The sequence below is a fragment of the Molossus molossus genome, unplaced genomic scaffold, assembly GCF_014108415.1.
Source record: "Molossus molossus isolate mMolMol1 unplaced genomic scaffold, mMolMol1.p scaffold_m16_p_12, whole genome shotgun sequence".
Lineage (NCBI taxonomy): Eukaryota > Metazoa > Chordata > Mammalia > Chiroptera > Molossidae > Molossus > Molossus molossus.
Window position 1 is genome coordinate 30,023,116 of NW_023425347.1, and position 24,625 is coordinate 30,047,740.

The 24,625-nt window shown below is 46.6% G+C and overlaps 1 protein-coding gene across 1 annotated transcript in view; it reads left to right on the forward strand.

The window, feature by feature from the left end:
* The window catches only part of BCAR3 (BCAR3 adaptor protein, NSP family member), a 108,932-nt gene that overhangs the window by 20,476 nt on the left and 63,831 nt on the right, over nucleotides 1-24,625 (forward strand). Inside the window, exon 3 of the mRNA XM_036255661.1 lies at nucleotides 8,155-8,194. Within this exon, the coding sequence (XP_036111554.1) occupies nucleotides 8,155-8,194 (40 nt within the window). The remainder of the gene's footprint in view (nucleotides 1-8,154; nucleotides 8,195-24,625) is intronic.

The window sequence follows — 24,625 nt, forward strand, 5'->3', positions numbered from 1 at the left end:
AGCCACGTGTGAAAAATATTCCAGAACTTGGATCGCTGAAGCCTCAGAATGAATCAGTGGTATGTTGTAGTTGTCCAAAGAGCTCATGTGATTTTTAGGAGCATTGATGGCAGTTTAATAATGAGACCAAGGGAAGTGGTCACACTTGGCTGTCCAGGTCACACCCGGTAAATTGTTTTTAGCTCTAGACACCAGAAATGGAGGCTAAATTCCCCCAACGCAGTAGGAGAGTGTGCTTCTGCCTAGCCCACGCCTCTGCTCTGCAACATATCTGTTGGTTTAATCATTAAGAACCATTCCTAAAGTTCTTTGTATGAGTGAAAAGGAACTTCTCATGTCATGTGTTAACCCTGGGAGGAAAATATAAAATAAGCACCAGCCTCTCCTGTCAGCTACCCGTGAAGCCTGCTTTAACAAAGGCCAGTAAATACACAGTGAGATGGAAGAGAGGGAATCTCTTCTCATTCATTAAGGTGATGAAACAAAGTATATTGTCTTAAGTGTACATTTAGAAGTGTTATAGTTCTTTGTTTTTAAAGCTATATCCCTTTTTAAAATTAGCAAAGGCTATGTACATAATATGCCCCCCTAGGGCACGAAATACCTCTTTATTGGGACTTTAATGTGATTCTCTGTATCTGTAGAGAACCTGTCTTTCTAACTGTATACTAGCTGATACTCTTCCAAGAGACATTGTTTCTCCCCTCACCAGGCCAGCACTGTCTTCAGATGGAAATAGCCCTGTGATAAACTCTCTCTGTCCTCCTGCTTATCTCCCTGATTAACCTCCTCCCTGGCATTTCAAACATGTCCAGAGAGATTCATTTTCAGCAGAAGCAGCCAGCCTCTGTCTGTGCCGCTTTGAAAATATCTGGTCTCAGTGGTGCTGCGGAGCCACACTGCCCGACAACAGTGACGTTCCGTTGCCAGGGTGTTCTGTCTGAGGCCATCACAGTTTAATCACAGGCCGGTGGCTAAATTATCTCCTTAATGAGGAATCTCATCAGTCCAAGAACAACATCTCTCTCTTGTTCCCTCTCTTCCTACAACATCATTCTTCCCTTGGGGAACCCAAGGGGTGGGGTGAAAGGGAGGGTCGGGGTCTAGGTCTCCTGCACTGTGGAGAGGACACACACACACACACACACGCACACACATTCATGCATTCACTCCTTCAGACCAACATGTATTGAGCAACTGTGTCCTGGGGATGCAAAGGTGAATAAAGTAAAATATGGTCACTGTTCTCAGGGAGCTTATAGTCCAGTAAGGGAGATGGACTTAATTATAATTATTTGGGATCATAAAGTTTTATAATGCATAGAAAAGAAGTGCTGAGGAGATGTTATTCATTCTGGGTGTTGTGGGGGTGGGGCAGGGGACAGTGTGGTCAGAGAGGGAGGGAATGAATGGGGCGACCATCTGGGATTCCAGGCATCTTGGTTCTGGGAATTCCAAATAGTTTGGATGTGTTGGAGCATGAGGGGCAAGGGAAGGAGATGAGGCTGGTGAGATGGGGAGCCTGAGAACCAAGGCTACTATCTAATAAAATAGAAAATGAGAATGGTAGACTGTCTCACATTCATCTTACCTGAAAGAACATGTGATCTAGTAAGGAATATTGTCCAATGGACATAAATTCTCAGTGGATTTAAAGTCTGTTGTTATCTCTTCCTTTCCCTCTCTCTCCATCCCCACTTCTCCCCAACTGAGATTTTGAGATGTTGCAGGAGCCCTGGCCAGTTTGGTTCAGCGGTTAGAGCGTCGGCCTGTGGTCCAGAGAGACCCGGGTTTGGTTCCCGCTAAGGGCACATACCTCGGTTGCAGTTTGTCCCCGGCCCTGGTTGGTCGTGCGGGTGGCAGCCACTTGGTGTGTCCCTTTCACATCGATGTTTCTCTCTCTCTCTCTTCCTCTCTCTCCCTCCCACTCCATCTGAACAAAAAATGGAAAAATGTCCTCGGGTGAAGATAGAAAAAAAAAAGAGAGAGAGAGAGAGGTTGCAGGAGCTTCGTGCTGGAGAAGGAATTGCGGGCGCACCAGGTCGAGGCCATCTTTACATGTAAAAGGGCTGCAGCCACAAGGCTGCTGGTGAGGCAAACTTGCTCCTGGTTGTTGGGTTCTCCTTGCCTGATTGTGGGACATGCCCTGGTGCACGGGTAGGTTAAGAATGGTAAACCCGTAGACCCCGAGGCTGCAGTGTTTATTCTTCCTCGGCCCCACGACTTCAGGTGAGCAGACAGCCTACTGGTCAGGCACTTGTCTTTTCATCGCACATTTCAGTTGAGTGTTCTAGAAATGCGCTCCCTTGTGATGAATAACACCCACAATGCGAGGACACTCGAGTTCCTGCCTTCGGTAAGTTTAAAATCTCTAAGATACTGGGCAAGTATCTTAGAGAACTTTGCTCTGCTTCCTTATAAAGTTTGTATAGATTCTTTGAGTGTTCTATGTTGACAGTTTTTATTTGTGAATCATGACAGTTTTATTCTCCCATTTCCAGTTCTTATACCTCTTATTTCTTTTGCTTATTTAACTTACTTTACATCTGGCTTGGACCTCCAGAACAGTGGTGCACAGAAGCAGTAACAGTGGACACCCTAGTCTTGTTTCTGATTGATTGATTGATTGATTGATTGATTGATTGATTATAGTAATGATTCTAAGACTTCATCATTAAGAATGATGTCTGCTGAGGTTTTTGGGTTTTGACAAAGATGCCCTTTGTCAGGTTATGGAGTTTTTTTCCTATATCTAGTTTGTGAAGAATTAACTTTTTTTCTGCCAAGATAATGAAAAGATGATTTTTTTAAAATGCCCTTTTCCCTATCAATTAGATACCCCAAATGATTTTTCTCCTTTAATCTGTTAATATGATAAATTGTATTAATAGATTTTTACATGTTAAACTGCCCCTGTATTCTTTAATCAACCCAATTTGGTTATGATATATTTTTATACATTCATGGATTTGGTTTGTCAGTATTTTGCTTAGTATTTTTTATATCCATTCATATGTGAGATTAGCCTATACTTTTCCTTTCTCTTATTGACCTTGTCGGTTTTTTATATCAAAATGAGAATATCCGCCCTGGCCGGTTTGGCTCAGCAGTTAGAGTGTTGGCCCGCGAACCAGAGAGACCCGGGTTCGGTTCCCACTAAGGGTGCGTACCTTGGTTGCAGTTTGCCCCCGGCACCAGATGGGGCCGTATGAGTGGCAGCCAGTAGATGTGTCTCTCTCACATCGATGTTTCTCTCTTCCTCCTCCTCTCCCTCCTGCTCTGTCTGAAGACAAATGTAAAATAATGTCCTCGGGTGAGGACAAAAAAAAAATTAGAATATCCCTTTTTTCAAATCTCTTGAAGAGTTTATACAATTTTCAAGTAACAAATAATTCCAAAGTTTGGCAGAACTTGCTAGATAGTAAAACCATCTAGGTCTATGGGGAGAGACTGAACTGCTGATTCCATTTTTTAATGGTTGTAGGACTATTCAGATTTTCTGTTTCTTTTTGAGTCTTAGTTTTAATTTATTGTTCTAGGATTGTGTTAATTTCTCCTAAGCTTTCAAATTCATTGGCATAAAGATGTTCATAGTATTCTCTATGTTCTTTTGTATCTTTAGCTTGTTGGCATAGTTCAGTTCCTTATGGTTGTAGGACTGAGGTCTCTGTTTTCTGTCTGTCTGCCAGGGGCAGCTCAGAGTTCCTTGTCATGGGCCCTCTCATAACGTCACACCAGCAGGATTCCTTATGTGGATCCCTTCACTCTGCAAGTCAGGTCCACTCAGATAATTGCCATATCTTAATGTCAGCTGATTTTGGACTTGACATCTACGAAATTCCTTCACAGGAGTACTTAGATTAATGGGTTTTTTTGTTTGTTTTTTGGTGGTTTTTTTTTTTTTTAATCCTCACCCTAGGGTGTGTGTTTATTGATTTTTTTTTTTAGAGAGAGAGAAAGACATGTTTGCCTCCTGTATGCACCCCGACCGGGAATCTTTGGTGCACAGGACAACACTCCAACCAACTGATCCACCCGGCCAGGGCTAGATTAATATTTGACTGACTCACCAGGTGATGGGAATCTTGGGAGGAGGCATCTTCAGAATTCTGCCTATCACAGCGAGGTCGGAGAGCTGGCTGGGCTCATGCCAACCAGGGCCTCAATCAACAACCACAGTGAGGACTTCAGGGTTTTGTTCTGAGTGGATGGGAGCAGTTAGAGGGTGGTGATCTGAGTGAGGATCACTCTGGCTGCTGTGTGGAGACGTGGAGCTGGAGTAGAGCTGGGAAGGTATCGCAGGGTTCAGGTGAGAGATGGTGGCCTGGACCATGGTGGCAGTAGCTCCTGAACACCTATGATTCCCCACTCATTGTCTCAAGCCCCTCCCCCCCCATGTATTTGCACATGCTTTTCTTGTTGCCTGGCCATTTGTCATCACCACCTACCCCACAGCTTCTTGACTGTAAGAAGCCCTATGTAGCCCTCAAAACTTAACCAGATGTTGTGGAAAGGCCTCTCCATGGTGTTTCTCACTGACACCCTTTCTCTAACTTGAGTTCGGATCTTTTGCTCTGTCTCCCCCGTGCCTGCACTCTGTCTGAGAGCAGGGCCTTTGTCTTGGATTCCTGTGGTTCCGTCGTCTGGCCCAGGGCTGGCGTACTGTCGATGCTTGATGAGCTTTGTGGGATGCGTGTAAGAGCTATGGCAGGTACTGGGCATGACGCAGACACATCAGCGCTCTGGGGGAGCTCACCTTGTAGGGGGAGAGACCACGTACAAATAAATACACAGTGCAGTGCAATGGGATGCAGGCTCCACGCCACGTGTGCCAAGGCCGTGAATTCCTAGTGTGTGTGGATTTTAGGGGCAGCATGTATCCTACTGAGTCTAAAATAGTTGCATCTTGTTTCTCACGTTCTTCCATTACATGAAATTATCATTTTATTACCAATGATTCCTTTTTATATTATATCTAAAAGAATACTTGTTGGACATCCTGCTAGCTATTACTTTATTCTATGATATTTAAAGAAAGAAACACTCATTCATTTAAAACATTCTCTAATTTAAGTCAGGCTCACAGTCTTTCCTTCTTCATCTGTATTCCAACCACTTGTGAAAGATCTCCGTTAGGGAAATGTTGCTTGTGTATTCAAGATGGAGAACCTCTTAGTTCAAAGCAGCAAACACTTATAGATCAAGTGTCCTTTTAAGAGGGAGGAAATTATTAACCTGGTTACAAATGAGAAACAAACTGAAATCATAAATACTTCATTTCCGTGACTTCCAACTAGACATCCCTCACTATGAACTTAAGAAAGTAGGATAGTGGAAAGAATGATTTCACCGGAATAAACACAGTGATGTTATTTAAAACTTAATAAACTGAAGAACAAAATAGCAGGCGAGTCCTGTTTCACCCGACTGCTTTCCTGGAGCCTGGGGACTGTGCTCCGAGGGGCCACAGGCCCGACCGGGCGCTGGGGCGCCTGCCAGACTGCAGTTGTGAAGAGAGACGCACAGCATCATGGATCCACATGGGGGGGAGTCGTTTTTTAAAAAACAAAAAGATTTAAAAAAAACACAAACGTTTTATTTATGTTGCCAAGTTCCTCTGTTTGTTTTCTAGTGATCTCTGTTGGAGAATATAAATCCGTGGTCCAAGGAGTGTTTGCTACAGGCTTGTATGAATAATTGGATATTCTATTTGAAATTAGAGGCTGAGGCATCAGAGCCAACTGCTATGTTTTCTAGCTCGCGTCTTCCTGGTTAGCTGGGGTCGGGTTGCTGGCTGAGAAAGGAGACACAACCCTTCTGCATTTAAATATAATTTTAACTTGGTTAAGGCAATGCTTTTTAAAGCTTTGGGATTTGTAATACGCTCACTCGGTTTTATTCACGCTCCGTATGGCCCCTCCCTTGTGTCTCTGAAAAGGGTGAGAAGACTGTGAGGAACCACTAGGGCACCCTTGGAATCCTGAACTAGAACTTGAGACACATGGATTCCCCTCTGCTCTCATAGCTCAGTGAACAGGGCTCCCTGAGCAGAGTTCATCTGGGGGCAGGAATAAAAGGGGACTTCAGTTTATCCCTGACCAGCGCCTTTGGTTTCCTTCTCTTCTGCCAAGAGAGTGTGTGATGGGGGATCAAACAAGAACATGGGAGCTCATCCAAGGACGGAGGGGCACTTGGAGAACACCCAGGCTCCGGCTCCCAGGGTCTCTAGGTGGGAGAGGAGGGTGGTGAGAAGAGGAAAGGCCTGTTTTGAGGCGCCCCATCTCTGTCTGGGGACCCTGCAGACTAGGTCAGCACTGCCTCAGAAACCCCCCAGGCGGAGTGTCTGGCCTGCTCCTTGTCCGTGTCCCACCCCCTGCCGGGAGAGTTGGAGGGCTTTCCCCTGCGGGAACTTGACGAGTTTTCAGGTGCGCCCCTAGAGAAAGGGAGAGAGAAACATGTTAGCTTTCAGCTGTGACAGGAAAAGGAGATGACAGCTAAATCTGGTGAGAAGAGCAGGTCCTGGACAACACTTAAAAAAGAATTTACCAAGAGAATGACATTTGAGCACCTAAAAAAAAAAAGGAGTTAAAATGGCAAATTATGACTGTATGGTCTGGCTATTTGGCAGATATTTTCCCCAAAATGAGTGAAATGAAGCTCAAAAATATATATATATTTGACAGTGTTAACTGAGAATGAAAAAGTTCAAGCATTTAATTGAAAATGGGAACTTTGGATAACTTGTATCCTCCACCATGAGCTTAACATTTCTCAATACTCACTTCTGATGAGGTCAGTGATACTGACATGTGATTCTTTTGTTACATTATAATGAAATAGGTCAAAATTTAGAAGCTCTTCTCCGATCCCCTAACTCTACAAAGGGACTCATCACAGAACCTCACCTGTCTGCTCGAAGAGGAGCGTCTCGGATGCCGGCCTGCTCCGCGCCTGTGCCTGTGTGCAGCCCTCGCCGGGCCGTCGCACCAGGCCAGGAATGGCTTTGGGGGTTGGATCCACTTCCACACCAGCTGGCCGTGTCTCTGAGCTGTGGCTTTGCTGCTCCTGTTCAAGGAAGTCGCACTGCAGTCTCCTGGGGTCGCTCCATAGCCCAGGAGGCAGCCAAACCTGCAGGTTTGGGGATTGAGCTCCCCTTTGTGCAGGCGGCTGCTTGTCGGTGGGCGTCCCCTGCCCTCAGGTGGACATGTCTTTGGGTGGATATGCTGACTCCCCCTTAGGAAGACTAGTCTTACAGGCGTCCGAGCCTTCCTGTCCTTTCAAAGTGATCACGCTGCACGGGGACCAGGTGGTTTTTTCGAAGTTTTGGTCTCTGAAGGCAGCTGTCTTTTCACATCCTCTATTGAGGGGCCGCCTTGCTGGAACTTTGCAGGCACTGAAAACATCAGTCTCGTGTCTCCCCCTCCTTTCCGTCACCTTAGTCAGATCCTCTTCCTCTTTCTATAATAAGTCGGCATCCTCAGCGCCGCTGCTGCTGTGTACCTTTAGTTGTCTGCTTCGTCCGAGCTCGTGTTATAGACACGAGCGGACCTAGACGGGGAGAGAAACAATACGTGGGAACCAAAGAAAAGTAGGGTGAACCGCTCAGCTTGACGTTTGCAGTGGGTGGCCAGCCCGGGCAGCCATTAAAAAAAAAAAAGTGTGGTTTAGAAGCAGGACTGGGTACAATCTCACTCTGCTGGGTGCTGGGTGACCTCGGGCAGGCGCTTCGCCCGCCTGAGCCTCTATTTCTGTCACCGTGGATGTGCCGCACCTGCCGGGCCCGGACGGCTGCACACGTGGGCCCTGCTGTGCCCCCACTTTGTGCTCCTCAGAGCTTTTTGCTTCAGACCTGAAGGCTAATTTTGATGCTCTGGTGAATCCAGAATGACCACATATAAACAGTGTAACATTTGGAGTCTGAATACGACAGTAGGAGTATGTAGAGCGTCTAGACTGAGGTCACAGGGGGACCCCACCCCACCCCACCCCACACCATGGGAGGCAATCTGGTCGGCACTGACTTCCTGAGTATTGTCTGGGAGGTGGGCCCCTTTTAATAATCTGAGTGAATAGGGTGAAATGTTCAATACACTTTACTAAGTACAAGGACACACGGTTTCCAATTGTTCTCATGTTTATTTTTTCTCTTTTCAGGGATCAGCATCTTCTGGACCCCACTCTGGAATATGTGAAGGTAGGAAACCAGGGTTGAACATGGAATCGGGACCCTGTGTAATGGAATTCCTATTTTTAACAGTGTTGCCAAATAATGCTACAGTCTGGTTTGTGTAAGTAGCTGGTCAGATGGAAATAACCAAGAGACAGTTGTACTGTTTTAGGCCTTGAGTAAACTTTGTACGAAGTCTGACCTCATCCCAGTATAGGTCTGTAGTCTTTTCCCCTTATCCGGAACTGTTAGGGCCAGATGTGTTTTTAAATTCGGATTTATTAAGAAATGTAATATGGTAGGGTCAGCACCCTGTAGTCAGACTCATTATTTCAGCAGTGAAATGGAAGAATTTCACCCTAAGTGGGATAAATGACCACAGATGATTTTCTATAGTTCAGGTCATGTTTTGCCACCAAATGAGGTCAGGTTTGTTTGGCAGCCAAATGAGTTATTTTAAAAATTCCAATTTTCAGAGGTTTGGGGAGGTTGGCGTGGTAGATGGGGAATTGCAAAGCCGTGTTTGTCTTCGGCGGAGGACTGAAGGCCCCCTGAGTTTTCCTGAGACGTCCTTTCCTTCTCTGCAACCACCCCGGCTCAGTGGCCACTCTGGAAGCACGAGCCATGGCCTCCCTTACGTCTGGGGCTGATGTTCCGTGCTTCTGAAATAGTCGATGCTTCTAAACAACATTTTCCTTCTGAGCAAAAAGAAAAGATGCTTTTCACTTCTCCTCTATGTCCCCTACCCCGTTTTTCAGGTGTGTATGTTTATTTTATTTTTGAGAATTCTAATTACACCTGGTACCTACTACAGAAAAGATAATCTGATTTCTCACACCTGGTTTATTTATGACATCGCATATTATTAACTTTTTTTCATGTCATCGTTTTTTGTTTTGTTTTGTTTTTTTTTAATCCTCACCCGAGGATATTTTTCCATTTCTTGTACAGACAGAGTGGGAGGGAGAGAGAGGAAGGGAGAGAGAGAGAGAAACATCGACGTGAAGGGACACATCGAGTGGCTGCCACCCGCACGACCAACCAGGGCCGGGGACAAACTGCAACCGAAGTACGTGCCCTTAGCGGGAACCAAACCCGGGTCTCTCCGGACCGCAGGCTGACGCTCCAACCGCTGAGCCAAACCGGCCAGGGCCATGTCATCGTTTTAAAAATTAAAATATGAAGGGGAAAACGTACAATTTCTTAAAAGAAGTTAGCAGCTGTCCGGAATTGCTTGGTCCTAAGTCACAGAAACCCATCTCATCTGTGTTAAGCAAAATGGAAACATTTAAGGGCGGTTATGGAAGCCTAGCACAGAGAGTACGAAGAATGATATTAATTTTTCGGAGAAATCAGGGCATGAGTTAGGATTTAAGGTGCTTGCCTCAAGGAGCTCCAGTCTTCATTATTCCAAGAGCAGCATCCCATACTGGAGTGTTTAGGCCTGTTGGCTGTATGTGTGCCTTTCCCTTAGACCAGAGGGCGGGAGGTGCAGGAGGGAACTCCAGCCCTCGGTCACTTGAGGCGGTCATCATGAAGTCTGCTGGGCTGGGGATGGGTATTATTTCCCCCCGTCGCTTATACCCAGGCTATGACTGAGCTGTGCTTTCCCAGGTGCAAATGAGTCATCCTAAACCGGCAGGGCCCCCATGTCCCAACCTGGCCAGAGCTTTCTGAGTGGTGTCTGCCTCCCATTAGGGGACACTGTTCACACAGACTGATTTGACTGGACCACAGCATAAATGTGCCCGAGAATTGTGCAGACCACAGCAGCCCTTCAGAACGCTCCCTGCCGTGTTTCAGAAAGGGCCGTCTCCCGCTGCAGGCCACTCAGGCTGGGCTCACGGGCTCACAAGCACACCCCTCCCCTGACCTCCGTAACTCAGCCTTTTCTTTTACAAATGCCCAAACCTTGTGAGAGAATCCAGTGATGAACTCTGAAGCTCAGCGTGGACTTTTGGTGTGACCTGTTTTAGTGTTATCTAAGCTAGTGCATCTCACTCAAGAATGCTGGTCCTTGTGACTGAAGTCATGTTGACTAAGGAGAGACTGGGGTCGCCCTGCCTCCCCAGCAGTGAGATGTGGTGGAACGGCCTTGGTGGCTGTAAGGGGTGCTCCTTTTCAAGGATATGCTGAGGTGTTCTGAAGGTTGCTCTTTGCTCCTAACTCTGTCTGAATCGGGTGGGATAAATGAAGTCTCTCTGTCCCCCCTGCATCACAGGTTTCTTTCTTTCTGACTTTGCCGTTGGTTTGGAGGGATGGCCTGGGACTTACTTGTTGGGTGAATGTAGGGTATTTCCATTGGCCTCTATGGGCTCCAAAGCTCTGTGAGCACATTCAAGATCTGAGTGGCTCCCTGGTTCAGGCTTCTTGGGCCAGCACAAGTCCATCAGACCATGTCTCAAGCTTAGTCGCTTCCTGAGCCTGACTGAGGGAGTCCGTGGCGAAGGCCGGCAGATCGGTGGATCGAGCAAGGAGAGCGAGTTGTAGGTAAAGTGGGATTCGGTTGAGCTTTCCTGACTTTGAGCTGTTTCTTCCCTACCACCCCCATGCACTTAATGCTTCTTGGGCATGGAGAGAAGGTGAGATTCTATGGAAAATATGTTACGTCATGTAGGAGCCACCTGGCACAGTCAGATTTATCAGTCTAATGAACACGAGTCAAGATACCAAATCTTTAGAGACAGACTCATGACCTCAGAATGGTGAAGGGGTCTCTGAGGCTCTCGGCCATGGAAGCACCCAGGTGTGGCCTACCGAGAGCAATTCTCATTCTGTTGGGCACTCCGGTCCCAGGTGTCTCTCCATGGATCTTCAGAGGCCTCCTCTCTGATTGGAGACTTGCTAGCCTTCTTAACCTGGTTTCCCAGTGCCCGGACATAGGAGAGCAGTCTGGGACCCCTCCCCTCCTTGGGTCTGGGGGAGAGGAGGCGCTGACGCGAAGCATACCCAGTAGGGTGATGGGCTGCAGGTTGTGGCAGGAGAACCTGGGCGGAGAGTGAATCCAAATGCACTCTGTCCAGTCCGTGCTGTGTCCTCCTGGCACTGGCGCGCTTTGTGCTGCGGCACAGTCCAGGGCCACGACCCTCCCGGTTGCTAGGCGACCAGCAGCTCCTCTGCGCGTGGAGCGAGGGAACCGCGCGGGTCGGAGCCCCAGGGCTGTGCGATTCAGCAGCACCCCGCCCCCAGCCCGCGCTGGATTCCGTGTTTGGATGCGATAAGACCACCCGAGCAGATCCACAGTAGCTGGAGATTTTGGAATTCCACTCTCCACTGTTTCTCTCTCTAATTCTGACCATCAGAGGGGGAGCTTGGTTTTCCTTTTTATACTTTTTCCTTGTTTTCCTCGCCCTCTCCTCTCCCCACATTTCTTTCCTCATGGTAACTCACAACACGATCATCTTGAAAGTCTGATTTTAGCTCTTGTGTGGAACCGTGAGGTCGCTCTCTGTGACCTGGCCATCGTTCTCTTCCGCATCTGAAAGAAACCACTCCCTCCGGGCTGGGAAACAGAGCCCTGCCCTGCGGCTCACCTTCCTCCTGCTCTAGTTGTTGGTGACTTTGCTCCGTGGTGTGCAGCTCTGGAATTTTCTTCTGCGTACCTAGCATACCTTACCCTAGATAAAACCAACCTTTTTTTTTTTTTTTTTATGGAGGAAATAGCTCTAGGCAGACTGTAAAGTACAGTTTACCTGCTGGGCTGTTTTCTCTACTTATTGCTCCCCATTTGGTTCCTGCCATATTTTTACGCCCATGAAAATGTGATACAATGTGAATAACTGGTGATAGCTCAGTGTGTTAACCCTCCCCGACAGCATTCTAGTAGGAGACTCCACGTTACATCACCCCTAGGAATCCCGAGGAGGAACGGGGCCCACACTGTTCTGATGGCAGCACGACCTCAGACTGCCCTTCTTTCCTGGGTCCCACCTTCCACACTAGAAACCAGGGCGGGCCAGTGTCCCCACTAGCTTAACATGGTAAGGATCCTCTCTGCCTCTGATAAGCTGGAGGGGAAGATGTTTCAGCAAACGGGAAGGGGTTCTTTATTAATCTGTCACTCTTGGTCATAAAACTGACATATTGAGAGGCACGAGGGTGGCCTTTCATGTTGAGTCTCAGATATTAAGACCAAGAATCTGACAGATAGTTGCCCACCCATCATGTTACCTCAGAAGATTGGAGTTTTACCCCGAACACTCCTGCAGTTGTTGTTGTGATCATTGTGCTTTTACCTCCGTAAACCCTGCTTGAACCCGTGAAAGCTGCTTCATTTTCTCGGGTCCTCCTCCTCCTGGGGCTACTCCTTTAAGCTTCAGGGATCAACCTCCCGCTCCACCCCACACTAAATTTTATACATTTATATTATTTCCTGTCTCCTTCCCCTTTACACCTGTCTTCCTTTGAGACTGAAGATTCTAATTCCTTCTAGTTTCTTCACACAAGACTTGTGGTCATTTCAATAAAGAGTCTCTTTTCTGGTAGTGGTTTAAAAGTATATGCTTTTGGGGAGGAGATGATTAAGGCAGGACTGGGTGATTTTTCTTTTAGAAGAAATGTTTATTATAGAATTTTCATTTTAAAGTAAGTTGTCCTTGCCCTGGCCAGGTAGCTCAGTGGGTTGGAGCATCGTCCCAATGGGCCAAGGTTGTGGGGCACATGCAAGAATCAACCAATAAATGCATAAATAAGTGGAACAACAAAATCAATGTTTCTCTCACTCTATAATCAATAAATTAAAAAAGTTAAAATAAGTTATCTTAAGAAAGATAATGGGAAAATGTAGCAAAGTAGAAAAGGAAACTGGAATGACTGTCTTTTCAAATTAGCCAAGACGAGGCGAGCCCGTTTCGTGGCCAGGCTGTGGACAAAGGCCCGCTCTCCAGGCGACCGCCACTAGCCAGTGTGGGTGGGAATGAGCCTTTTGTTCCTGGCCAGCTTCCTAGTGAATGAATATCCTTCCTTTCGGAGTCGGCCTTGGTGGATTCTTGCTAGAACCACTTGTGTGCTTGTATAAAGTGATTTGCATTTTCTGAGAAGGGACAGGACTGGAGGCATTACCCTGAGCAAGGACCAGCACCTTTCAATACCTCCTCCTTCCAGAGTGGGCACGAGTGGCTCAGGAGCCTGGAGCCACTGAGAAATCCGTGCTCTGTGGGGTTAACATTTTGCAAATGTCCTTTGCGAGAGGGTCTTACAGACATGACTGACTGCCCAAGGCTCTGAGCTCAGCAAGGCCGTTTCCTGCATCGGTTGGGGCTGCATTAGGTCACCCAGATTAAAAGAGGAGTAATTATGTGAATTCCAGTGCCAAGAATAAGTGCCCTGGTTGTGGGAGACATGGGGAGGGGGGCTCAGCATGACTTCAGCTCCCCCTTTGTGCTCAAGATGGCCGAAGCCATGGTCACGGTTAAATAGCTGTCTTAGAGGAAAGTATTTTCTTCCAACAGTCTGCTCCGAATTAGCCAGCTAACAAAGTCATGAAAGGGATTTACGGAAACAATGGCACGCAGTACATTTTGTGAGGCTTTAACAAGCTATAGGAACCAAATAATGGCCCGATTGGCTGGCCCTGCGGGTTTCTGCCTGAAGGAAGGACGGCGGACTGGGAAACAGCCCTGGTCCGCTCTGGGGCTCGAAGCAGAGGAATGAACTTCCAGCTCCTCCCCGCCCATCCCAGAAACATTCTCTGCAAATATTCTTGGCAAGTTTAACGTTACTACAATTGTTCAAAAATTTGCTGAGGCAGGGTAGGAAGACAAGAACAGGGATGGAAGACATTCATTGATTGAGGGACTCATTCTTATCTTACAGGTCTGTGAAAAGGTGGCCATTTATAAAAAGTAAAACCTTATTATGAAAACATAAGCCTATTTATGTGAGTGTTTATAGTGACATGATTTCTAATTGAGGAAAACTAGAAAGAACTCAAATGGCCTCCAGTTGGTGAATGGATGAACTGTAAGTACCCATACAGTGGCATACTGTTCAGCCACAAAAAGGAACGGACTGTCGGATACATATAAAAACGTACAGTGACAAAACAGATGAGTGTTTAAAAAACAGGTATGGGGAGAGGTCGACTGCAAAAGGGAACGGGGAACTTTTGGGAATGACAGAAACACCTTGGTTGTGGTTGTTTCCGAGCCCATGGAACTGCACTGAAAAGGGCGATTCTTGCTGTATGTGAATTATACCTCAGTGAGCCTGACTTGCGAAAAGTAAGCTAAACCTTATATTTTAGCCCATCAGCATTGCCGCCGCAGTAGGGGATATTTCTGGTGTTCAGATGGGCCACGTCAGACTGCTGATCGGACAAGGAACGTGCTGAGCTGCGGGAATTCTGCCGCACTGGCTCATTCCTCAGTCTGAGCACGGACCCCGCTCAGTGGTTGACCAGTGAGGTCAGGCGGTAGGAGCAGTGTTATCCGGAGCCTAACCTAAGACAGTGGCAGCGGGAATGGAAAGTCGGGGCAGGTGCTGGAGGCCTTTTAGACATGAATTAAGACCCATTTCATTTGGTGAGTTGACAGTACCTGTCGGGACTTAAATGCAGGAAGGGAGGGAGAAGAAGCCAGGGGCAATTTGAGTTCACGTGAGTGCCTGGCATCTTGCCAGAAGCCCATAAACTGTTTTAGGGAGGAAAGATATCCAGTTGGAGGCCTTATTGCCACAATGACACTGAGTTAATTCATGAGCACGTGGGTATAGCATTAGACTGAGGGCGGGGGTGTAGTCAGCAATCTACAGCCCAAGACTAAATGTGGCCTGCCACCTGGTACTGTTCAGGCATGCAAGCTAAAAATAGACTTCAAGATTTTGAAAATTAGAAAATTCAAATTTCAATAGGCATAAAGTGTGATGGAAACACAGCTACACTCACTCGTTTACATGTTGCCCTGTAAGGCGGAGTCGAGTAATTGGAACAGAATGGGTGGCAAAGCCTGGAAGAGTTAGTTACTCTCTGGTCCAGTACAGGAAGGATTTGCTGACCCCTGCTCTAGATGGTACGCACGAACACTGTCCCTGTTTTGCCCACCAATAATGTGTAGTTGGCTTTCAACAAAAATTCCGTCTTTTCATGCTGACATTTCCCATGATGCAACCTTGCACCACTGACACCCGCCCATCAAGCCGGAGGATGCACAGCGAGTCCTTACGCGCGAGGTCTCGCAGTTAGACACGGAGCTGCGGCAGCACTGCGCTGTTTGGACGCTTCTCAGCCTCTCGCCCTGAGCAGCATCTCGGCTGGGCCCGTCACATCTACCATCCTCAGCTCCCTGGTGGACAGGTGCTTGAATCCTGACCGCTGTGGCCTGGGCTTGTCTGGGTAGCTCTTCGGGCCAGATGCTGCTCCGCCCGTGCAGCCTGAAGGGGTCTTCTCTGAGTCCCGTCAGAAGTGACCTCTCTCCTTGGCCCTTGTGAAATCGATTGTTAGAATCAAGGCCAAGCCCTGGAGCTCCCCCTGCAGGTGATCGAAGGAGCCTGCTCTGGCCTGGGAGTGAATGAGGCCAGATTCACCTGTGTGTTCTGTGCTGCAGCCTCACCCGTGGCTGGCGGAGGAGGACTCTTCTGAGTGAGGTCCGGAACAGTTGAGAGGTGGTAAAGAGGCTGGGAAACGAACATGCAAGTGAGAACTGAAGCTATGGCTCTGATCAGACTCAGCTTTGTAATTGGTCTTCAAAGCCCTCCTCTGTGGCCTGTCTACCTCTGACCTGTCTCTCCTGCCGTCCACCTTACTCTGCTTCTCCGTGCTGGCTTTCCATACTGCCTGGGTCTTTGCCTTTCCCTTGGCCTGGAAGGTTCTTTTGAGGTGAAACAGTTGAGTGGTTTGAAGTGGGTGCTAAGATGCTGTTGTGGGTTGAGTTATGTCTCCCCAAAAAGATATGTTGAAATCCTAACCCCCCAGTACCTGTGAAAGTAATATCTTTGTAGCTGTGATCAAATTAAGATGCGGTCATATGGGTTAGGGTGGGCCCTAATCCAATGACTGGTGTCCTTATAAGAAGAGAGCAGTTTGGACACAGAGACACAGACGCACAGGGAGACTGCCATATGACAACAGAGGCAGGGATTGGGGCTGACACATACACAAGCCAACCAACACCGAGGATTGCCAGCAACCCCACGAGCCAGGAGAAGCAGAGAAGGGAGCACGGTGGACAGAGATGGGGCCTTCAGGTGGGGCACGGCCCTGCGACACCTTGATTTTGGACTAGCCTCCAGGACTGTGAGAAAATGCATTTCTGTGTTAAAGCCACCAAGTTTGTGACAGGCTGTCACAGCAGCCCTAGGGCACAAAGATACAAAGCCCCATCTTAACCATTTCTTGGGTGTGTGCTTTGAGCAAGTGTCTGACATTCCCTGCTTTTAACAGGAAGTAGGAGGGTGTAGGGGTTAAATGAGTCAGTATCCTAAAGGAGTGGTTAGCACAGTGCCTGACATATAGCTAGTACTCAGTAAATGTTAGTTTACCAACTAACACCCTCGCTTTCTATGTGGCTGGTCCATCTTGACTCCGATTTCACCTCAGAAAGACCTTCCCTAACCCCTCTGCCAAAGGCAGCCAGCCTAGTCTCATTACTCTGTATATTATCCTCGAAGCCTTTGTCCCAATTTGTTTACTTAAAACTAATTGCTCATTAGAATGTGAGTTCTGAGTACAAGGACCTCTTCTAGTCCTCTTAATAAATACAAGGTAGAGCAAAAGTAGGTCGACAGTTATTCATATGGAAAATAATACCATAATTAATAAATAACAATACAGGAATAAACTCTGCATACTCACAACTCTACACCTACTTTTGCCCCGCCCTGTATTTAGTAACTGACTGGCGGGCTGATGACCACATACAACCAGAGGCAAAGGGTGTGTGAAGTGAGAGACGAGGAAATGAGATTCTTCCAAAGATCTTCAGGTTTCCCAAAGCAAAGTTTTCCAGAAATCCTTCAGTGATTTTATTTCATGGCAGCAAGAAGGTTCCCACACCCAACCTCAGTCTACCTTCTCTGGCCAACCTGGGGTCGAATGAAAACTCTGAGGTCACTGTTGTCACCTTAGATGCTCACACATTGAGGCAGAGATATGCACTTTAACAAGTATAGTTATGGCCACCTCTCTGGCTCAGCCCTGTCCATTCCTCAGATCTTTTTTTTTAATTGAATTTATTGGGGTGACATTGGTTAATAAAACCACATAGGTTTCAAGTGTACAATCCTATAACACACTATCTGCACACTGCAGTGTGCACTCACCACCCCAGGTCTCTTTCCACCACCATCTATCCCTCCTTTGCCCTCGTCCACCTCCCACACCCCCTTCCCTCTGGCAGTCACCATACTCGTGTGTGTGTGTGTGTGTGTGTGTGTCTATTTGGTGTGTGTTGCTTAATCCCTTAACATGTTTCATCCAGCCCCCCAACCCCCCTCCCCTCTGACAGCTGTCAGTCTGTTCTTTGTATCTAGACTTCTGTTTCTATTTTGCTTGTTAGTTTATTTTGTTCATTAGACTCCACATATAAGTAAAACCATGTTTGTCTTTCTCTGACTGGCTTATTTCACCTAGTATACTACATTCCAGGTCCCATCTGTTGCAAAAGGTAATTTTTTTTTTTTTTTTACGGCCAAGCAGTATTCCATTGTGTAAATGTACCACAACTTTTTTTATCTACTCATCAACTGATGGGCACTTGGGCACTTACAAATCTTGACCGTTGTAAATAATGCTGCAGTGAACATAGGCATGCACATCTTGTTATCAACTTGTTATAGGGTCCCAGTTACTCTTCAGTCTCCAGGCTTTTTAGCATTGGGAGCATTTGCTGTTAAGCTCTGCCCTCTAGTGGTCATCATATGTCACAACAGTGCAGCATTTAACCAGTTTCTAAACAGTCTGGGAGTTTTTAATATTAAATGTCATGGTGTGCCATGACTTTATATTTACAACTTCAGAACCAAGAGCTGTGTTTAAAGTGTCTAAAAAGGCAAGTGGTTTTTTATGGACTTCCTATAAGACAGATTAAATATTTCAAGGCATTTTATTCTTAGAATTAATTGTCTAGCCCTGGCCGGTTTGGCTCAGCGGTTAGAGCGTCGGCCTGCGGTCCGGAGAGACCCGGGTTCGGTTCCCGCTAAGGGCACATACTTCGGTTGCAGTTTGTCCCCGGCCCTGGTTGGTCGTGCGGGTGGCAGCCACTCGATGTGTCCCTTTCACCTCGATGTTTCTCTCTCTCTCTCTCTCTCTCTCCCTCCCACTCTATCTGTACAAAAATTGGGAAAAAAATGTCCTCGGGTGAGGATAAAAAAAAAAAAATAGGAGAATTAATTGTCTAACATTCTTGGACAAAAAGCTTTAAGATGCTGCAATACTGTAGGTAGATTTTGTAGGGGGGTTGTGTTGATCTGACGTTTTGCCTGCGATAACCAAGAAAGTTTCCTCTGGAGAATTATATTTGAATTGTTATTTAACAACTGAAGAAATGGTAGTTTGGCTGGAGGGAGGACGGCTGTCAACATGTTAGAGATGCATGGGGACACCCCATGCATGGGACAGTGTGTGCCCAGGCTCATTGCAGCAGGACAGCACCAGAAGGAGGCCTGCAGGGGGAGTGGGTATGCTCATGTTTCCTGAATGGGAAGCGTGAGCAAGCCTCAAGTGTTCTTGCAAGGTCTGGAATAGTTAAACTGTTAAGATCAAGAACTGGGGAACAATTGTATCGATTGATTGATGAGAACAATAATATATAACTATGTATTGCTTTGCAACTTGCTTTTTTTCATTGAACTTCATGATAAATCAATGGGTCTACCTCTTTCTTTTGAATGGCTCTCCAGTATTCCATTGTATAAGATATGATCCTATTTCACCTGATATATGGGTTCTTTTTAATGTTTTCTTGTTGAAAACAGTTTTGCAGTTTGGCTCAGCAGTTAGAGCATTGTCCCACAGACCAACGAGTTGCAGGTTCGATTCCGGTCAAGGGCATGCATCTCAGTTGCAGTTCGTCCCCAGCCCTGGTCGGGTCGTGCAGAAGGCAACCAGGAGGCAGCCAGTCAATGTGTTTCTCTCACTCTCTCCCACTCTATCTGATAATAAATAGAAAAATATCCTCGGGTAAGGATTAAAATATATATGTGTGTGTGTGTGTGTATATATAGTAACATTTGCTTCATGTGTCAGAGTAATTAACAAATATTTATGGAGTGTCTGCCATCTGCTGGTCACTGTTACAGGGGCTGAGGACACAACAATGTCCCTGCCTCTGTGGAGCTTATATTCTTGGGCCGAGGAGTGAGAAGACGAGGAGGACAGCTGAGTGAACCATGTCAGGCAGTGAGGAGAACTGAGCAGGAGAGCTCCATCAGTGAAAGGCACTATGAAAGGTTGGCCTAAGGGAGTGTTCATTCTAAATAGGATGCCCAGCGAAGGCCTCACCCAAAAGGCGACCCTAGAGAGGGGAGCGAGTCAAGGGGTGATGTCTGAAGAGAAGAGGACCTAGCACGGGCCCATGCAGCTAGAGTTCGCCTCCCGCTGAGGAGCAGCTCTGGGGCCGAGGGGCAGGAGTGCGTGAGCCCCAGCAGGGGCGTGGACGCTGATGTAAGAGTGCGGAAGGGCTCAGGGCAGATTGCATGGGGCTTGTGTGTCTGAGTAAGAACATCCGCTTTTTTTTTTTTTTTCTATTCCTTACCCAAGGATATTTTTCTATTTATCATTAGATAGAGTGGGAGGGAGGGAGGGAGAGACATCATTGTGAGAGAGACACATTGGTTGGTTGCCTCCCGCATGACGCCGACCGGGGCCGGGGACCGAACCGCAACCGAGCTACGTGCCCTTGACCGGAATCGAACCCTAGACTCGTCTGCGGGCCGGCGCTCTAACCACTGAGCAAACCGGCCAGGGCAAGAACATCTGCTTTTACGGAGGGAGATGGGGCGCCCTCTCGGGATCGCTTTGGCTTCCCATTGCCAGCAGACTGCCCGGCACAAGGGCAGGAGCGGGGACGTCCACAGGGCGGCGGTGGTGATTGTCCAGGAGGAGGCGGTGGTAGCTGGGAGCAGGAAGGTGGTGAAGAAAGGGGTCTGGGTTTAGACTCAAGGCAGAGTCGCCAGGATCCCCGGATGGGCTGGCAGTGGGTGGGAGCAGAGCGGACTGAAGCACAGGGCACTGACATGGCTGCGTGTGCGTTTGCGACATTTCTGTAAGATAGACTCTGTACTGGAATGTGAGTGTTGGGTAATTGGGCAAAACTAACTTCCCAACAGCTAAGAAGTTTTTCTTTTGTTTTTCACATTTCTCTCAGTTCCCAAATTTTCTCTAATAAGCATCAATGCTTTTATGATAGTTACTTATAAAAATAAAAATGCCCTCTTACTTAAGTGCATTAGTCTGCTCCATAGATATGATGCTAAAAACTGTTTCAATCAAAATGGTGTAAAAGAAGGAGCTCAGTTGTGTTAGAGCAAAAGTTCTCAAACTCTTTGCTCTCAAGATCCCTTAAAAATTATTAAGGGCCTCAAGAACTTTTGTTATGTGAATTTTAGCTATTGATTTATTGTATTAGAACTTAAAATATAGGAATTTTAATATTTATTTAATTCATCTTAAAGTAATAACCCATCATGTGAATATAAATAACATATTTTTATGAAAAAAATAATTTTCCAAGACACAATTTAGTGAGAAGAATGGCATTTTGCAAGTCTCTTGAGTGTGTGCTTTAAGAGAACAAGCTTTGATCTCCTGTCTGCCTCAGCCTTCAGTCTGTTGTGTTGTTTTGTTTTGTTTGAAATCGGAAGAAAATCTGGCCCTTATGTAGTTCAAGAAGGGAGAAGTATTTTTTGTATGAAGGTATAATTGACATAACATTATATTAGTTTCAGATGTACAGTGTAATGATTTGATATTTGTATATATTGCACAATGATCACCACAATAAGTCTGGTTAACGTCCATCACCGCACATAGTTACAAAAAATATTTCTTCTTGTGATGAGAGTTTTCAAGCTCCACTCTCTAGCTGCTTTCAGTATGCAGCACAGTGGTGTTAGCTGGAGTCACCAAGCTGAACACTGCATCCCCACGACTTACTCTTTTATAACTGGAAGTTTGTACCTTTCAACCTGCTTCGCCCATTTCACCCCCCCTCCCTCCCCCACCCCGGGAGGAATATTTTAATAGACTTTTCAGATGATTGGAGATATAACTTCTTTGATGTTATATTAAAAAGTTGTAGTTTTATAAAGGCAATGTAGAATCTGAAACCGTATCATTGAACTTTTTTTTTTTCTAATCCTCACCTGAGGATATTTTTCTGTTTATCTTCAGGTAGAGTTGAAGGGAGGGAGGGAGAGAGAAACATCAATGTGAGAGGAACACATCAACTGGTTGCCTCCTGCACAACCCCGACCAGGGCCGGGACGAACCACAGCTGAGGTGTGTGCCCTTGACCGCTGGAATCAAACCCTCAACTCTTTGGTCCACAGGCTGACGCTCCAGCCACTGAGCCGAACTGGCCAGGGCTGAACTTTTTTTTTTCTTACTCTGTTCCCTTGAAAAACCATTGGTCCATCTGGCAATTTGAGTGGATCTTTTACCCATGTGTGATTTTGTACCATTGTGCATTCATTATTTGAAAAATATTGGTCTACTGAGTTATTCAGATCTTTCTAATATTAACATACTTCACTCTACAATATCAAAAACTCATATTCGTTAATATTGCCACTCATCAGAAAAGTCATTAAAGTATTGGGAAGCTGTCAGACTCACAGTGATGAATACAAGTTTCCCAAAAGGTAATTTTCAGTTGAAAGCTCAAGTTTTATCATTAGCAGCAAATACTGTCCGTTGTTTTCCTTGAAGTGACAGGCTCCCTCGGTCCATTTTTTAGACGATGTATATGCCAAGTAAATACCCACATCTGAATAACCACAGTCTGTCCGACAACCTTTGAGAATGGTGTTCATGAAAAAGCAGCTAGTTCAGCTCACAGTTTAATCGCACAGTTGCTCTCCCTCAAGACAGACGTGAGCTTGGGAGTGCGGAGACGTGCTGTGTGTGCTTCCTGTCTCGTCACACAGAGCAGGAAAGAGACAGGAATTCCAGGGCCGAGATGTCATCAAGTGAGTAATTCTCGCTGCTTTGCCAAGGACTTCTTAAGTGAAACTGGCTATTTTTAAACAATATACATTTTCAATGTTTTAAATATTTAAAAATTAAATTCAGAACTATATGGAGGTTGCCCCGGTCAGTGTAGCTCAGTTTATTGCACATCATCCAGCACACTGAAAGGTCGCTGGTTCGATTCCCAGGCAGGATGCATGCCCAGATTGTGGGTTTGATCCCCAGTAGGGGGCATGCAGGAGGAGGCCAATCAATGTTTCACTCTCATATGGTGTTTCTCTCTCTTTCCCTCTCCCTTCTCATTCTAAAAATCAGTAAAAATATATATAAAAAATATATATATGTGTGTGTGTGGATGGATGGATAGATAGATAGATAGATAGATAGATAGATAGATAGATAGATAGATAGATATGGTGGTCAAGAAATACAGTCACTATGTAGCCAATTTGGTACCTCTCCCTTGCTTGGCATAGAGATCCCAGCAGTTTTACCCATCACTGCTTTTGCTGTCAGTGTAAATGTCAACCGAGGGCAAAAGGCAAAAAATGTCTGTTATTATGAAAATAGTTTAGACCTCACAAGACCCCCTGAGAGGCCCCGGGGGCCGCCGGCCACACTGAGCACTGCCGGCCTGGAGGGTCTCCTGTTACTCAGCCGTCAGAAAGCGGCAGAGCCGCTGAGACCCAGATCGTCACCTCCTGTTTGTCTATGTCCATATTCTTTCTCTATCTAGCTCAGGTTTTTATTTTTTTAAGGTTTTTGTTGATTTTTTTTTTTTTTTTGAAAGAGAGAGAGGAAGGGAGAGGGAGGAAGAAATAGAAACATCGATGAGAGAGAAGCATCAACATCGATTGGCCGCCTCCTGCATGCTCCCTGCTGGGGATCTCACCCACAACCGGGACATGTGCCCTGACCGGGAATCGAACCCTTGACCTCTTGGTGCATGGGCTAACACTCAACCACTGAGCCACACCTGCCGGGCAGCTTTTAATTTTTTAAATCAGCTTGCTTGACATTTGCATTTACATTTTAAGATACTGATTATTAATAGAGAAGAGATTCAATTTTTATTTAAAAATAAGAAAAACATGAGAATCTAGCCTAGAAATACCAGTTCCCAGTTGTGGGCCTGCTCTCTGCCACTGAGTGCTTGTGGAGACTCAGTGGACGCTGACCCACGCGGCCGCGTCATGCCCACTGTCTGCCGGGAGGAGTGGGACCAGAGGCGGTTGCTGTTCTGCCCTAATTGCTTTATATTAAAACTGTGAAAACCCACAGCATGATGAGGTCAAAGCCTGGTTTATGGCACAATGCTCAGCCTGGATGTGAAATGCAGTCGAGGGATAAATTTACCCGGGGCAGCCTGAAAATGAGCACGCTCCTGACCCTTAAGCTTTTATTAATTGCCACCGCATCTGCCCATTCATGCTCCCAGCGTGGACTAGCTGGCTGAGCTCCCTGTGTCCTTTAAGTCAATGAAGATAAGACGACGTCAGACCCTGGGAATGAGAACATGCTGTTTGGCCCTTCGAGGCAATTTCCTTTTGAGTCCCAGCTCTCTCCAGATGGCATCTAATTGTTTCTTGAATGACCTCAGTGTCCAGGCTGCAGGAACCTGGTCTGACAGGCCATTTCACATATTTATTAGTCTGTGGATGAGAACCTCCTCCATAAAGCCTCCATTCACACTCTCAAAGGGGCTTTTTGTGCAGAAATGAAGCTGGTGGACTGTTTCCTGTGACCACCAGCCTCTACTTGGATTCTTATTTTTCCCAGGCCCAGGTGGGTGTTTTTAGAAGGGTCTGAGTGGGCCAGCTGAGTCCATGATGGCCCCGTCTCCTTCCCTGTTTTCTCGTGGTCTCTACTGGAAAGGCCTTGGCAGAACAGGGCCGCATCCTGTAGCTCCTGGTTTGCAGACTATTCAAGGATTGCTCATGCAGAACGAAGGTGGTGGCAGTTAAGAACCACTGTGTTCTGGCCCTGGCCAGGTGGCTCAGTTGGTTGGAGCGTCATCCCATGCACCAAAAGGTTGCACGTTCAATTCCTGGTCAGGGCACATACCTGGGTTGCATGTTTGATCCCAGTTGGGGCACATACAGGAGGCAGCCAATCGATGTTTCTCTCTCACATTGATGTTTCTCTCTCCCGTTCTCTCTCTCTAAAATCAATGTTAAAAAGAACATATCCTCAGGTGAGGATTTAAAAAAAAAAAAAGAATCACCATGTTCTGGGAGCCTCCTCCCATTTGGGAACTCAGTTCACAGTTGAGAGAGTGAGGTGCTTCTGAGGGCTGAAGAGGGAGCCACCCCTAATTCAGCTTCAGGAATGGCAAA